At 38.0% G+C, this 17,581-nt stretch overlaps 2 protein-coding genes and 1 pseudogene across 2 annotated transcripts; 1 reads left to right on the top strand and 2 right to left on the bottom strand.

The window, feature by feature from the left end:
- Window positions 1–4,846: 4,846 nt before the first annotated feature.
- Window positions 4,847–6,480, bottom strand: LOC130732121 (serpin-ZX-like). Its single transcript, XM_057584234.1, has 2 exons — window positions 5,882–6,480; window positions 4,847–5,772 (listed from the first exon to the last, which is right to left on the bottom strand). The coding sequence occupies exons 1-2, from the start codon at window positions 6,347–6,349 to the stop codon at window positions 4,969–4,971; spliced, it is 1,272 nt and encodes a 423-aa protein (XP_057440217.1). The 5' UTR covers window positions 6,350–6,480; the 3' UTR covers window positions 4,847–4,968.
- A 1,434-nt stretch (window positions 6,481–7,914) lies between these two features.
- Window positions 7,915–8,825, top strand: LOC130732122 (early nodulin-like protein 4). The gene is made up of 2 exons (XM_057584235.1): window positions 7,915–8,261; window positions 8,476–8,825. The coding sequence occupies exons 1-2, from the start codon at window positions 8,069–8,071 to the stop codon at window positions 8,733–8,735; spliced, it is 453 nt and encodes a 150-aa protein (XP_057440218.1). The 5' UTR covers window positions 7,915–8,068; the 3' UTR covers window positions 8,736–8,825.
- Window positions 8,826–8,907: 82 nt separating this feature from the next.
- On the bottom strand, window positions 8,908–10,657 carry LOC130748405 (serpin-ZX-like; annotated as a pseudogene).
- Between the last annotated feature and the right edge of the window lie 6,924 nt (window positions 10,658–17,581).

A 17,581-nucleotide genomic window follows, 5' to 3' on the forward strand; every position in this document is an offset into this window, starting at 1 on the left:
TTGTTTATTTATGCAACATACCAGAACTTTTTCAGTTTTTTTCTTATCAAATGGGGATTTAATGCACAAAGCAAACCCGTTGGGCCCAATAGAGATATAAATCAATAAAAAATAGGCTTAATTGCACTTTTGGTCCCAAAACTATTGCCTTCCTGCGAAAATCGTCCCCAAACTTCAAAATTAGCAAAAAACGTCCTCCAACTATACATGTCGTTGCACTTTTGGTTTTCCGTCCAACTTCCGTCCAAAACTTAACAGATTGCTGGAAAATAAAATAAAAAAATTCAAAAACCCAAGTATTGATTGGTTCTTCATCTTTTTCAAACTTCTTCATCATTAAATCTTATAAAACCCAGAATCTTCATCTTCATAAAACAAAACCCATAATTTTTTTTTTATAAAAAAATCTACAAATCCATGTTCCCCCACTTCAAAAATCCATCTTCCCGTCTCTCTTCTCCACCACATCCTCTTCTTGCTCCCTCACCTTTCCTCACCCACCTCCCTTGCTGTTGTTGCCGGAAGTTCGCAGAAAAAGAAGAAGACGGGATCGGCGAAACAGAGACTGAAGACGAGGATTTGGAAACAGGAAGATGCGAATTTGAAGATGCACAAGTTGTTGCTTGCAGATCTACATTCTCTGTCGCAGATCGAAGTAGTATAGGTTCAGATCAATGGATGGGTCGACTTCGCCGAGGAGGTGGGGGACGACGTTGCGCTGGTGGGGTGAGATCTTGTTGGTTTTGATTTCAGGTATGAAGTTGAAAGTCTTTGGATCTGGGAAAGTTGGAGTCTTTGGACCTGGGAAATTTGATTTGAAAAGGGGAAGAAAAATAAAGGGAGAAGAAGGACGATGGAAGATGTGAGGGTGTTTTAAGATTTCAGAGTTTAATATATCATTTGTTTATTCTTCTTTTCTCTGGGATGAAAGAGTTAGTGTATATATCAAAGTGTTTAAGAAAAAGTTGGAGTTTTTTCCAATTGAGGGGTTAGGTTTCAACAGCTTTGCATCTGGGTTTTTGTGAAGCTTTGGTGCGGTGGTGGCTGGGGGTTTTTTGTGTTGATGTTGGTTGGGGGGTACGGTGGTGTTGATTAAATAGTATAGGGGGATTAGAGAAAGATCGAATGAATGCGCCATAGTTCAATCCCTGCAAATCTAAAAAATTCATGGTTATAGAGGGGGATTAAATTTAATGCCTCAGAATTTATGCTTGTTTAATTGTTAGTTTGTAATGAGATTCTTGAATCTGGATTTGATTTTTGTCTTTTCTGGAATTTTCTGGGTTTGAAGGTATGAAGAAGATGAAGATGATGAAGTTTTTTATTATTTTTTAATCCAGAAAACGTAGAAAACGTTAGTTTTCTCACGGAATGCTAACGATAGACCAAAAGTGCAACGACGTGTATAGTTGGAGGACGTTTTTGCTAATTTTGAAGTTTGGGGACGATTTTCACAGGAAGGCAATAGTTGGGGGACCAAAAGTGCAATTAAGCCTAAAAAATACCAATATATACTAAAATCTAAAAGGGCATGAGACATCATCAGACAATAAAAAACCCTAAGTAGCCACCTAACGTTGCAGCACCAAAGCACAACAAAGCAGCCGCAAAGCACAAGCTTTGTGCCATCTCTCTCTCTCTCTCTCTCTCTCTCTCACACACACACACACACACACACACATGTGGAGGTGGACTTGCACGCCGGCGGCAGCGAACGGCTGCCAGGAAGGGAGCCAAATTAAAAACCATAGGTGAAAGAATGAAGTAATCTCATGAAAGGATGTCGATAACAGTAGCCCTACCGTGAAACGACGTTGTTTTGGTTTTGGAGTTTTTTTTTTTTAATTTTAAAATAACGAATCGGTCCAACCATAAGGGGCCGGGTCACCGATTTTTTAACCGAACCGGCCGGGTCTTTACGGTTCGCACCGGGCGATTTGCATGGCCGATCTAATCCTCAGCTCGAATCGAACTAGGGTCCGATTCCCGATTTAACCGGTCGAACCGGCCGGTCCGGTACGAGTTTAATGGTTGAGAGGTTTACACAAAAATTAGCTTAAGTGAATAAGTATTTTTTTTTAGAGTAGCTTAAGTGAATAAGTAAAGGATAAAACATGTGCTGAAATCAAATCAAGTAAGGCGAATAAATATATGAAATTAAATTAAATAGAAAATGTGTATAAAAAGCTTTTAGGTTGTGTTTGGATGAGGTAATTTTTTGGGGAATGTAATTTTAGATGGTAATTAAAATGTTTTACTTTGAAATATCTTGTTTGGATATATTTTTATAAGGAATTCTAAATTCAAAGGAATTTAACTAGGTATTTTAACTTGCTAGATTCAAGGGAATTAAAATGACCCCAAAATTGAAGGAATTTCAAATTCCTCATCTCTCTAAAATAAGTCTAAAACTCTAATATCAGCTTAAAACACTAAAATCGGCCGAAAAAACTAAAATCGACACAAAAGTCGACTTGAACCTTAAAATCAGCAAAAACAACTAAAATGACCTTAAGCACTAAAATCGGCCGAAACACCTAAAATCGGCCCTAAACCCAAAAAATCGCCAGAAAACCCTAATATCGACCTTAAACCCGAAAAAACCTAAAATCGGCCATAAACCCTAAAATCGGGCGAAAGAGTTAAAATCGACCATAAACACTCAAATCGGCCGAAACACCTAAACTCGGCCTTAAACCCTAAAAATCGCCCGAAAACCCTAATATCGACCTTAAACCTGAAAGTCGGCTGAAAACCCTAAAATCAGCCATAAACCCTAAAATCTGCCTTAAACTCGAAAGTCGGCTAAAAACCTAAAATCGGTCGTAAAACTTAAAATCAGCCATAAACCCTACACGAACCCTAAAATCAACCTTAAACTTGAAAGTCGGCCGAAAACCCTAAAATCAGCCGTTTAAAATCGATTTAAGGGTTTTCGGCCAACTTTCGGGTTTAAAGTCGATTTTAGGATTTTCGGCCGATTTTTATGGTTTATGGCCGATTTTAGATTTTTCTACAGATTTTTATGGTTTATGACCGATTTTAGGTTTATTAGTTAAGATTAAAAAATGATCATTATTATTATATTAAGATAAAAAATTTGAAGGAAATTCAATTATATTACTTAAACAAAGAATTTTACAATTGGGAGAATTTCATCACTTTATCCAAACAATGAAATTTGAAAATCAATAGAATTTAATTGAATTAATTGAATTCCCTAGAATTTAAAATCTCTTGAATTTCTACATTCCCTCGTCCAAACGCAACCTAAGTTTAAGTTTTAGAGATTTGGTTTCATTTTAAATTTCTTCATCGGAAAACCTAGTTATTGCATGGATATTTCATTTATCCTGAACTTTTTGTATATCCTTTGCCTAAAAACAATCTTCCTGAAATGCATTGCCTTCGCGACTGTCCTCATGCTCGTGAAATTTGGCTTCATGCGGGGACATTACGCTGACGGAATTTCCTTACCGGTAACGTGAATCAGTGGGTGAAGGAGCTTGCATGTGGGAGCCGCAGTACTATATTTGTGGCAGGTCTATGGGGTATATGGAAATGGAGGAACAATGAAGTCTTTGAGGATGAGAATTGAAGTGTAGAGGAGGCGTGGCGTAAGCTATCCTTTGATCATGATGCTTTTTTGACAGTACTAAGTTCAGACAAAGAGGCGCAGGGGATCAATCTTATAAGTCAAGATTGGCAACCTCCCCCTCAAGGAAGCATAAAACTGAATACAAATGGGAGTTGGAGGAGAGGCAATAGTCATGGAGGGGGAGGTGGCCTCTTGCGTGGCTCAGATGGAGTTTGGATTAGGGGTTTTATGTCCTTGGATTTAGGCGAACATGCTTTTCTGGCAGAGGTTAGAGCTTTACGAGATGGTCTCCGTATAGCTTGGTCCCATGGATGTGGAGATATAATTGCAGAAACGGATTGCACGGAGGTTCTGCGCGAGATAAATAATACAGCTAGCCATGGTTTCTGTCCTCTGTTAGAAGATGTCGCCTCACTCCTTCGTCGACAATGGAAGGTGATCTTACAATGGGTTCCAAGGGAGTGCAACATGGCAGCCGATTGTTTGGCTCATATGGGTGCGATAGCTAGTTCGCTTGGTGTGCATATTCTTGAGAGACCCCCGGTGGAAGTTGAACTTTTCATCTTGAGGGACTCATTTTCTTGTTTGTAGTTTCGTTGTTTTGTTAGCTTCCCGATGAATAAAAAAAAATGATCTTCCAAAATTCTGCTCTAATTAGCTTCTGCTTGGCCAGCCATTCCTTGAAACTCATGGTCTAGTTTGATTTCGGTTGTAAGACATTCTATTGTGTTCCTTTTGGCTGACAATTTCATTCATGATTCTCAAAACAATAATAGATAAAAAAAAGCTCGCCGGAACTTGGGGGCGACACCGCTGTTGTCAACTGTCACCAACCCTGCCCATACTACTATCAGAAACAAAGACTCAGTGAAAAGATGGAGCCCGTAGTTGCATATTGTGCACCTTTGCCAAACCACTTTATTTTCTGTTAATGAATAAAGTCATTGAGAGAATGTGGACTTTTAACTCTAAGTATGAAAATGTTCAACATTCTGATACCTTTTAGTTTTTCTCTTAATTGTCCTTTAATCAAGTCTTACTTACCGACCCGTGTGAGAAAATAACAGAAATCAATTGAAATTCAAAGGCCTAGAATCATCTCTGTACCATCATCTACACATTAATTAATTATATTGAATTCAAAATAAAAATTTTGATATGATCTATGTTGTATTGTTTCCTCTACTGTTTTGAACAAAACTGCAGAGTGCAGTGCAGTGCAGTGCAGTGAGGGAATCAGTAACAATAATCCAATGATAAAATCCAATCAAAATAGTGTAACAAATAAAGAAGAATAATAATGTTTCGAAACAATAGTAGATATTGATATCACTAATGATTCTCTTATTCTTTTCGGCGTGGACGCTGTTTCATTCATGAAGAGGATCGAGCACCTGTCCAACAAAGAACACTGTTCTAGACAATCTTTCTCTAATAAGGAATAAGAAAGGGTGGTCAGCTACAAAATCAACCTCTGTTTTTGGATACATACAACCCAAGGAAAACCCCATATTGTCTGAATAAGTGACTGTTGCAGCTTCAGTGCCTTGTTCATTCATTGAAATGAAAGATCTGTGTTTTATGCTGGAAACATATAAGTTTTCTTGACACATAAGAGGGTCCACCATTTTTGTCAAATCTGCATCGTAAGGAGAGAAAGGCAAAACCAGCCCCATCTCTTTCAGTACATCAGTAAGGTCGACTCCGAAAGAAAACTTGAATTTTGGAATCCTGAAGTCTCCTACTTCCACTTTTTGATTAGGAAGACGGTGTTCTAAGAACCCAGATTCAGAAGCCAAATGCTCAACCAAAGCGGACAGCCCATCATTTGCATCCGGAAGGAAAATATACATGGAGAATTTATGCGTATCTGGACCCGACTCATAATCAAGTCGGAGGACTTTGAAACCATCGCAAACACAAATATGCCGGTCCCCCTTGTCTGTCATGAAGGAAACCTTGACTGATGTTCCATTAAGAATGTGAAAATCACCGTCTTTTGTACTTGATTCACCAAACGAGTCTTTCTCTTGCCATGCAGCTTTGAAGTACAGTGAATTTGCAAAAACGAGCCTTGTTGAGCTGTTAAGTGACCCAGGAGAAAGAATGTCTTTGATAAGCCCCTTTGTCTTTTCTTCAGCCCACAAATTAATTTCTTTGATCACTTCATCAGCCTTTAAAACATCATCAAATTTAATACCAGAATAACAACGAAAGAATCTCTAATTGAGAATGCAAAATCAAAATTATAAGGCACATAGAAGATTTATGTATTTTAGTCACCTTGTTTTGGAGATCAACAGAGGCCAGAGTGGCCTTGTAAGCAGTGTTCAACAGTTGTTTGAAGGAATGGTGAAGAGAAAAGGATTGTTCAACCCACACACCGTTGGCAAAACAGACACAAGGGCCTTCAGCCTCACCCTCGCTGTCGCTGAAATCTGGATGACGGCTGCTGTTGTCCCTCAAACAGGGAGGGCAGCCGCCGACGTCCGGAGCCGAATCACGTAGCACATTGGAGGCAAGCTTAGAGGCTAAGGAGTTGAGATAATCAGTGGATTCGCATCGGAGGAAGGTGAGAAGTTGATTGCGTGTTTGGCCGTCTGAACCAGCGGCGATGATGCTAAGCACCGTGTGGATCGATGATGGCGAAAACACAACGTTCTTGTCCTCAGAATATTTTGTAGTGAACAAAAGTTTTGCAATGCTGAGGGCAACGTCTGTTTGATTTCTGATTGATTGGAATGTTCCCATATCTGAACTCTCTGAGTCTTGGATTTTTATTGGCCTTATTCGAGATTCCAACTCAGGACTTGTTGGTATTTGGAGATTTTTCAATCCAAAAAGCCGCTGGAGATGATTTTTGGAGTTTGGGAAATTCTGTGTTTCTGTTTCATTCACAGTGAGCCACAGAATGTATCTTTCGTTTCTTATAAATATCGCATGTGAAATAAAATCAGATTTGATTTAAAATAGAAGATACTGAGATGATTAATTATTGCTGAAATGTAGCAAAAAAATAACGACATACTATCACTTTATTTAGCTTTGATTCCCGCGTGGGTTTGAATTAATCATTGATTTCACAAGATACCTTGTCATGAATAGGTTACTTGGGTCTTTATTATTTGGCAGTTTTCCTACCTGTACCCTCTCGGGCTTCCAGAGTCGAAGGGTACACACTTAATCAAGTCTTAAGTGATTAACTTAGAAAATTTGATGTGTAGTTCATCCTATATGTCATGTGCGAGGTTTTCAAATTCAGAGGGTACAAAAACTCCCAACCCAAGTCCTCAGCGATGGCCTTAGTAGACTCGAAGTGTAGCTCATCATTTATGTCCGGTTTGAGACTTCTAAACTCAGAGGAAACACAAATGTCTTCCTTAAACTTTAGGGTTCTCATACTCAAAGATATAGTGAATATATTTTTTTCTTATGAAATTCAATTTTAGAATTATGTTATTTTTTTTTAACTATATGTTATTACTAGTTTTTTTTTTTTGAAAGAATATGTTATTACTTTTTAATCCAATTGATTGTTATTCAATTAAATTTCTATATTTTGTAACCAGAAAAAAAAACTAAATCTCTATTTAATTAAGATTAGTAATTTTGATATTTTTTAAAAAATATGTTAGTAATTTTGACATATCCTTCAAATCATTCAAACGGTAATATTATATTTATGTATAAAATAATTAATTAATTTTGAAATTACTAACAGAATTAGGTTTGAAAACTTGAGCTGTTGAAAGTTGTTGCTTTTCATTTTTCTTTTTTGGTTATATAGGAGGAATACTTAAGGGATTTTCTAACTTACTAACAACTAACCACTAATATTTGCCTATAAAAAAAAAAGATGAATACTTATGGGTTGGGTAGGAGAGGTTCAGGGATCGATTCCTGACGGGTGTAATTTATCTTTCCGATTTAAAAAAAATAATAATCAATTTGTGAATTCCATTTTCTAACCGGTTCTTTTCATATCATATCATTCAATTAGATATTTTGCAATTGATTAAAATAACTACTTTTCATAGTCTTTTTTCTTTTGAAAAGTACTTTTCATAGTCTATGGCACACACATTTGATGTTTAAGGGTAATGGTTGAGTAATTTGCTGTCGGACAGAAACCCAGTGAAAAGATGGAGACCGTAGTTGCATTTTGTGCATCTTTACCAAACCACTTTACTTTTTTGTTTATGAATAAAGTCATGGAGAGAATGTGGACTTTTAACTCCTAAGTACGAAAATGTTGAACATTCTGATACCTTTTGTTCCGTGTAACCACCACTTGTCCTTTAATCAAGTCATACTTACCGACCCGTCTGGGAAAATAACAGAAATCAGTTGAAATTCGTAGCCTATAGATTGGAAGATTGCAAGTTCAGTCAAGTTATATAAACCCCCTGCATCAGGCATTGGTAAATTACCATCAAGTTTGATCAGAACTGCACATTATATCAAACATACATGGATACCACTTGTAGTCACACTGCTAGAGTTTTCGGACAAGGAGTTGTTATCTTCCTTGTGATTATGTCACTGGCTGCAGGGAGCGATGGCAGAAGCATCACAGTTGGAGATTCTCATGGTTGGAGTGCAGGCACTAACTACACCCAATGGGCTACCAAAAACAGTCCCTTCCACATAAATGACACATTGGGTCAGTATCGGAATAGGAAAATGATTGACCAACATACATATTTCGCAGACATACTTTACACATAATTTTCCTGCACAGGTTAAAAACCGCAAAAAGTTATATGTATGAAGGATGTTCACGAATTATATGTATGTTTGTGTATCAAAACTCTAGATAATATTCAATTAATTATTTAACCAAAGTATTGATGTTTGATTTGGTTGATGCTATGCAGTGTTCAAGTACCCTCTGCCAGGGAATTCTACGATTGCTCAGAGTGTGTACATGCTTCCAAACTTGTGGAGCTACACAACCTGTCAATTCAGAGGAGCAAAGCTTTTGGGGAGTGCTGCTCAAGGTGCAGGTGAGGGGTTAAAGGTTGAGCTCAATCAGTCCAGGCCTTATTACTTTGCCTCTGCAGAAGGGAACGCCTATGATTGCATTGCTGGTCTCACCAAGTTCATCGCTGTTCCATCATCTACACATTTATATTGAATTCAAAATATAAACTAGATATGATCATATGTTGCATTGTTTCCTCTATTTTTCTAGTTTGAATAAAATGCAGAGTGCAGTTGGCGTGAATCCGTTCCAATGATAAAATCCAATCAAAATAATGTAACAAATAAAGAAGAATAACAATGTTTCGAAACAATATCAGATATTGATATCACTAATGACTCCTGTGTGGACGCTGGTACCATTTCATTCATGAAGAGGATCGAGCACCTGTCCAATAAAGAACACTGTTCCGGACAATCTTTCTCTAATAAGGAACAAGAAAGGATGGTCAGCTATAAAATGTACCACCATTGGATAATTACAACCCAAGGCAAACCCCATATTGTCTGCATAAGTGACTGCTACAGCTTTGGTGCCTTTTTCATTCATTGAAATGAAAGATCTATGTTCTATGTTTGAAACATGTAGGTTTTCTTGACACATAAGATGGTCCACCATTTTTGTCAAATCTGCATCGCAAGGTGAGAAAGGCCAAACTAGCCCCATCTCTTTCAGCAAGTTAGAAAAGTCGACTCCAAAAGAAAACTTGAATTTTGGAATCTTGAAGTCTCAACCAAAGCTGACAACCCATCATTTGCATCCGGGAGGAAAAAATACATGGAGAATTGACGCGTATCTGGACCCGACTCATAAGGAAGTTTGAGGACTTTGAAACCACCGCAAACACAAATATATCGGTCCTTCTTGCTTGTCATGTAGGGGACCTTGACCGTTGTGCCATTAAGAATGTGAAAATCACCATCTTCTGTCAATGATGCATCGAACTCCTCTTCATATACCCATGCAACACTGAAGTAAAGTGAATTTGCGAAAATGAGCCTTGTTAAGCTGTTAAGTGAATCAGGAGGAAGAAAGTCTTTGATAAGCCCCTTGGTCTTTTCTTCAACCCATAAATTAACTTCATTGACCACTTCATCAGCCTTTAAAACCATCATCAAATTTAAAATCAATCATGCCAGAGTAACATGAAGGATCTATCCAAGTTCTAACTAAGAATGAAAATCAAAATTATAAGGTACTTAGAAAATGCATACATGTCACTCACCTTGTTCTGGAGATCAATAGAGGCCAGAGTGGCCTTGTAATCAGTGGCAAGGAGTTTTTTGAAGGAATGCTGAAGAGAAAAGGATTTTTCAATCCACACACCGTTGGTGAAACAGACGCTAGGGCCTTCGCACTCATCATCGTTGTCACAGAGACGAAGACGACCACCATCATCAGGTGCAGACTCGCGTAGCACATCGGAGGCGAGCTGAGAGGCTAAAGAGTTGAGATCGTCGGTGGATTCACATCAGAGGAAGTTGAGAAGTTGATTGCATGTTTGGCCATCTGAACCGGCGGTGATGATGCTAAGCACGACATGAATAGACAATGGCGAAAACACCACGTTCTTGTCCTCAGAATATTTTGTAGAGAACAAAAGTTTTGTCATGCCGGGGGCAACGTCGGTTTGGTTTCTGATTGATTTTTGGAATGTTCCCATCTCCGAATTATGTGAGTCTTGGTTTGATATTGGCCTTATTCGAGATTCTAACTTGGGACTTGTTGGCATTTGGAGATTTTTCGATCCAAAAAGCCGCTGGAGATGATTTTTTGAGTCTGAGAAGATTTCTTGAGTGGGATAAGAAATTGGAGTTTGGGAAATACTTGGTTTTTTGTTTCGATTTTCGAACTTTCTGAGTCATTTTTTGAACTTTCTGAGTATGAGGAGAACAAGTAGTAGTAATTATAGGTACAAAACGCAAGAACAATGACATGAACCAATAGAAAAATACACCCATCCCATCATGGATTCTCTCAAACACAGAATTCTTCATTCTTGTTCGTTCACGATTGAGATCAAACAAAAGCGATTCTTCACAGTGAGCCACAGAGGACCCTTCACCCTTTGTCATACTTGTTATGGGACCGGGAGAAATCCCCTCTATCCGAGCGCTGATAACAACCCTCTCCCCCCGATGAGGCGGTTCAGCCGGTCCGAGAGGTCATCAATCCCACAGAGGCCGTTAAGGGTGGGACGACCTCCTGGGGAATTACACCCGGGGACGACCACCCGGGGAATTACACCCGGGTCCCCGGGGACGACCACCCGGGGAATTACACCCGAGGACGACCACCCGGGGAATTACACCCGGGGATGATGGTCACCCTTCTAGCCGGGACGGACCGAAAAGAGAATAAAGGACCCCGTTACGTTCTTGGGAGGATCAAATCAACCATCTTATTACGGACCCCACAACCAGTACCTGAGGACTAGGGTCACGTCTCGAAGTCAGACGGTGGATTACGATGAACCCTGAGTCGTAAGATCTCTGAGAAAGACAGACACCGCAGGTGGATCCTACGGTGGGGAACCGCCCAGGTATTAGAGGCACTCATGACACTCCCCTTTAGCTGGGGTCCACCCCACGCATCTTCCAGAGTATAAAATACCTTAGCTTCCAGGAGTCAAGGTATCTATCGATCTCTATCTCTCATAAACTTAACCATCCTAATCTTTCCCCTTCAACTGACTTAAGCTTCGGAGTACATTGCAGGACACCCCCCAGGACGGAAGATCTGACCTCAAGTGCCCATGACCAACCGCGAGCACTCCTCACCGTTCTCCTCCTTCCCTACCCCTCTCTCTGGGTAGGTTTGGTCTGGTTATCTCCCGGATCAATACTCTAGTATCACTTTATTTAGCCTTGATTCTCGTGGTGTGTTTGAAATATTCATTGATTTCACAAATTAAGTGTTAAAACGTGACGCTTACAAAAAAATAAGGCATGGAGAGGTGTGGTAATTTTAAAACGTGATTGGTCTAAAAAATAAACGTAAAGTATTCATAATTTTTTTTGGGTTACAAAAGTAGGGAAAATCTAATATGCACAAAAATAGCTTTGTGCAACCTTGCACAACCAAACAAATTGTCATCTATACCGAGATCCCTTTCCCCAACTGTCGCCGCTCACCACCGCATCACAGTGAAAAAATCCCCAAATTCTTCCAAACCCTAAATCTCAATCGAACACTCCAAGCCACTCCCTACATCACGGAAGAACCCAGCCAATCAGATCTTGTGGTGGTTGTGGTAAAGGGAGGGTGGTGGAGAGTAGGCAGAGGAAGAGATGTGTGCTTGTAGTGAAGGCAGATCTGAAACGGCGAGCAGACTTTGAGGTGGTTGGGGGGAGAGGAGTTGGAGGAAGGGAGAGATTCTGGTGGTGGAGGAAGGGAGGAGGTGGAAGAATATAAATTTTTCTTCTGGGTTTTGGTTGTTAGAGGACGATGACCATGAAGGTGAGAAAAAAACAGAAGATGTGTTCTCGTGGTGAAGGTAGATATGGGTTTAAGTTGAAGATGATGGGAAGGATGAAGATGAAATTAATTTTTGGAGTAAGGGTAAAAGAGTCAATTTGTTTGTTTGTGCAATGTTACACAAAGAAATCTTTTCCCATATTAGATGCGCCCACAAAATATTCATAATTTTAATGTATGTTTAATGTCATTTAATGTCAAAAAATATTAACCTGCATATATTTTGATTTGAGTCTCGAAAAGTTTAACTTGCTTTAAAATAATTTAATTCATATTTAATGTCTTTTATTTCTAATATTATACTTAGGGATGATAATGTGTAGGGTTTGAGTAGGTACTATGTACTCACTTGTACTCACGTTTTCAAAAATTATTTGTACTCGTCGTCATATCCGCCTAGATAGCAATTTGAATATCAGTCCTCGTATCATCTGGGCATCTATATGTCTGTACTCAATGTTTAGAAAATCGGTCCGGTCAAGACACAGGTTCAAGGTTCAAAGGTCGAAACAGGGTCAAACCGGGGTCCGACCGTGATAATTTAAATAATACATTACATATATATATATTAATATAGATAATATATGCTATTTTGTGAATAACGAATAGCTTATTAATAGAATATGATAAGATTTTTTTTATTAAATATCAAAATAAAGAATATAATGTTACATACTTGTAGATTTATTTTTCTTCTATATAATAATAAAAAGAAATAATATAATATAAAATATATATTAATGTTAGATTTTTTTTTAAAAGAAAAATATTTATTGAATAAGAATTCAAGATACAATCCTCTCAACTTTGGAATAATTACAACGACGCAAACAACAACTGCAAACAATGGCCATTAAGAACGACGACTAACACCAACAACGATCGCTAACAACGACAAGACCGCAATATATTAATGTTAGATAAATATAAACAAATATATGTTAAGTAATATGCATATATTATTAAAAATGGTTACTTAAGTTAAATATGTACATTGAATGAAAGATTTGTTTCCTCAATCATTGTGTACTTATAATAAATATTTTTTTTGAAAGAGAAATATATATATAATAGATAGATACTGTTGAGAAACAACCTTTCTCAACATGGGTAAAGTTATTAAGCCTACAAAAGCTAGCATAAACCGAAGCACTACAACATAAACTACCCAAAACCTCTAAAACCCCACTGGCACCACCAAACCAAGCACTGCTAAGATAGTGACATTCACAACATTTTTACATCACATATGAACTTTCAAGAAATGTCAAATCTTGTTGTTGTTGTTGGATGAAAAAACAAGATGCTTCCAAGTCCTCTCCGTTCATCAATGTTGTTTCTCTTTATCACAAACTCCAGCATGAAAGAATCAATCTTGAATCCTTTAAAAATATAAAAAATTGATCTGCTTGTCTCACAAAATCACCCATCTGCACTAGTTCATAGCTGTGTATTACAAATTTTCAAAAATCGGCCTCAACATCCTTGATTTAGAACTTCTTCTATACTTCCGAGCACATTGTGCACAACAATTTGAGATCGTGTTGTAGATGCCAACAAGAACTGAAAAATAGAAACTACTTTCAGAAATAAAAACAAAGATAAAGGGAACCAACCCAAGCGCTGCCTCTGACAAGGAAGAAGAAACGACGACGGGATCGATCATAAAGGGAACCCAAACACGACCACGGACGTCGACAGAACGCAAAACGAGCCTCAAACACCAATGCGAACACGCAGCCCACCCACAACCAAACATGAAAACTTCAAACCACACCCACCCAAAACCCTCCTAGACAACTCTAAGAAAAACCCAATAAAACCCGTCCAACTAGATGCCTTCACAACATCTGCAGAAGCAGTTCTGGAAGCATCAAATGTACGACTTTCCACTGTCCGGAGAAGCTTAATTCCTTCTGGGTTTGCTAAAACTTTAACTCCATTGTCATTGGTGGAGACAACCATCATAAATCCTTCCTCTTTGAAAACAAGGAGAAGCCAGTAATCCACCATCTGATCATAACAGCGCCGAGGAGAGGAGCAAGTGGGGTCCTAGAGAGATTGATAAAAGGAGGAGCAAGAAGGACACAACGCCAATCTGGAGAACCCCTAACACTGAGCGCTCAGATGAGACAGAGGAAAGGGCTAGAGTGTCGTCACCACCAAGAACGCATCGCCACACGGGAGAACACAGAAGGCTAGCCGGAAGGAGGAGGACAATAGAAAGGAAAAAGGGAAAGCAGAAGAGAAAAGGGAAGGGGTAGCCCCCCCGCAAGGAGGCGGCGCGGCGGCCACCCCAGCCAAACCCTAGATCTGGCCGAAGGTAGGTTGAGAGAAAAAAGGTTAGAGAGGTTGAAGTTAGAGAGAGACTACACTTAAATTAATTGAAACTTATAATAAATATAAAACTATACACAAAAGAACTTGTAGCCTAGTGGTAGGGGCGTTCTTATAGATCCAATGAAACCGACGAACCGAACCAAAGCAATTGGATCGGTATTTTTTGTTATTCGGTTTAAAACTGATAAAAACCAATGAAGATTGGTTCGGTTCACGATTTGAAAAATTAAGAACTAATGAGTTGATGAACCAAACCGATGATATATATTTATTTATAAAATATATATATATATATATTATTTATTAAAGAAATGTTTTGAAGAAATATTGTTTATGTTTGTTTGACTTATTATGTTTTGTTTTCTATTATTAATTGGTAGTGTTTTTGTTTACAACAAAAGCACCCTCTTCTTGATTGAAAACTTTGATTAATATGTAATGTACTAATATTAAACACTATTTTAAGCATTTCGACATAATTAAATACTTAAGTTGTTGATTATAGATTTATGTTTAAACTATGATTGAATTATTGATTTGCCATTTTTATGTATTGTTAAGTTGTGAATTATATGTGATTGCTATATATTTAAAGTTGTGAAACCGATGAACCGAACCGATCCAAACCGTTCATCATTGGTTCGGTTCGGTTTTCATTTTTTTTTGCTAACAATGGATAGAAACCGAACCAATGAATTTTGATTGAATCGGTTTTTGGTTTCGCCTGAAACCGATCCAAACCGAACCGCGAACACTCATATCTAGTGGCATACAATGCTTTTTGGTAGGGGTGTAATCGGACCGGATTGGTTCGGATTTAGGGTGTTTAAATGTCCGAACCAATTAAACATGTTCGGTTTGGGTTGGTTCGGATTTCATGATTTTTACTTCTAAATCCGAACCAAACCAAACCGATCTCAATCGGATTGGTTCGGTTCGGATGGTCGGATTTAAAATAAAAATATATTATTGGAAATATGCATGAAAATTATTCTAAAAATGTGAAAAAATATAAAAAAATCTAGAAAAGTCTGACATTATTAAAGAATAGAACATTCGATAATGACATAATCCATATAATCTAAATAAAACTAACATCTCTAATACAAATATAAATATGTAATGTAATTGGTTGAAAGTGTTTTAGACTTTGGGCTTAAGGTAAAAAAAAATTAATTCATTGGGTTGGTTTGGATTGATCGGTTTTTCAATCTCCAAATCTGATACCCGAACCGTTGGTGATCGGATTCAGTAAAAAAAATCTGAACCGAACCAACAATCAAACCAACCCGCCATAATGTGTTCGGTTCGGATCGGTTTGATCGGATTCTCGGATCGGACCATACCCGCTTACACCCCTACTTTTTGGAACTACAAGGTCCAAGGTTCAAATCTTTGTGAGGACATAATTTATTTTAAAAATATTTTTCCCTAAAACTGTGGATCGGTCGGTTCTGGCCGGTTTTACCAGTTCTTGACTGGTTCAATAATCACCCGGTTCAATGACCTGACTGAACCGGTCAACAACCAGGATCCCGGTTGAACCGGTTCTACCGGTCGGTCCGACCTGGTTTTCTTAACACTGCGTGTACCCATACTCATTACCCGCAGTTTAATTTTCGAAAATATATTTTTTTATTTTCGAACAGAAAATAATATAACTACTTTTATAAAATAAAAAATATTAATTAAAATACAGAGAGTACTCAAATATTTAACATGTAAAAACACTTAACTAAGTATATATTTTTAAAAATGAGTAAGTAAGAAAATTATAGATTTAAATTTATAATTTAGTTCGATTAATATAGTCCTCAAGTTATAGGTTAATAACTTATTTATTTCAAAATCAAGTAGAGTAAATTTGCAATAGTAATGATAATATTTTTTAAGTAATGATATATACAATATTAACACAATACTATTCACTTGTTTTTAAAAGAAGAGCAAGTTAGAAAATTATAACTTTAATTAAGTTTGTTAATATATACTTTTTTTTGCTCCATCGTAAAACTAGCAAAACAAACTAACTAAACGACTAGAAGCGAGTCTCGCAGGAGGAAAGTTTCCACATCTGACTGAGGACTCTCAAGGAGCTTAACACCAATGGTTACTAAGTTGCTGCCCATGCGAGCCAGGTAATCTGCTGCCAAGTTACACTCCCTGGGGATCCAAGAGAGAGACACACGCCAGTCCTTACTTCTCCAGCTATTAATCTTATGCAATATCTCACAAAATCGGCAACTTTCTCTGTCAAGAAGCGACATCAACAACTCTTGGAAATCCACCTCAATCATCACCGACCTGTACCCTCTATCCCAAGCCACCTCCAATCCCTTATTCAGCGTTGCTGCCTCTGCAATAAACAGATTTTCACCTGCATCACCCATGATAAAGCCATATTCCCAATGACCCCGAGAGTTTTTGAAAACACCACCACCACCCATCCTGTGAGAGTCGAGCTTGTAGCTTCCGTCAGTATTCAACTTGATCACCCCCTGAGGCGGCGAGCTCCAATGCTCACTTCTGCGAGCAGCACCCCCATTCCATAAGCCTGGGTCTAGAATACGCACAAAGTCATCATACTCATGGTTGATTCGCCCACACCAAGTGTGTGTATATATATTAAAAATAATATTTAATAAAGTGTGCGAGTCTAGGGCTTCCAAACTCAAAGAGTGCACATAAGTCCTCCCTAAACTCTGGGGGTCTCAAACTTACAAAGTAAATCTTCAAGCTCATGTCATGTATTAGCGTAGTGTAAATATATGTTTCTCTTCATTGGTCTAGGGTACTCATAAGTTTAGAATAACTTTCTTTCTTCTGAAATTCAAGTTTTAAGAAACACGTTGTCTCCGAGGATTAGCTCAAGTGGTAAGAGTTAGAGGAAATAAAGGTAGAGAGAATGAAGGGTGAAGAGTCCAGGTTCGAACCCTGATGATAGACTAATTTATTAATATTACTAACAACTAACATTTGCCTATAAAATAATAGGTTTAAATATGCTGGAGTTCCCTGAAAATGTATGACGTATGAAAATAAGTCCCTGAATTTTTTTTTCTTCGATTTGGGATCCTTGGAATTTTTTTCTAATCTAAATAAGTCCATACCCGTATTATGTGCTTATGCGGCTGGAATTTTGCACAATCATCGATTCCACGTGAGTTTTTTTTAAAAGGATT

This window comes from Lotus japonicus, chromosome 1, assembly GCF_012489685.1.
Source record: "Lotus japonicus ecotype B-129 chromosome 1, LjGifu_v1.2".
Lineage (NCBI taxonomy): Eukaryota > Viridiplantae > Streptophyta > Magnoliopsida > Fabales > Fabaceae > Lotus > Lotus japonicus.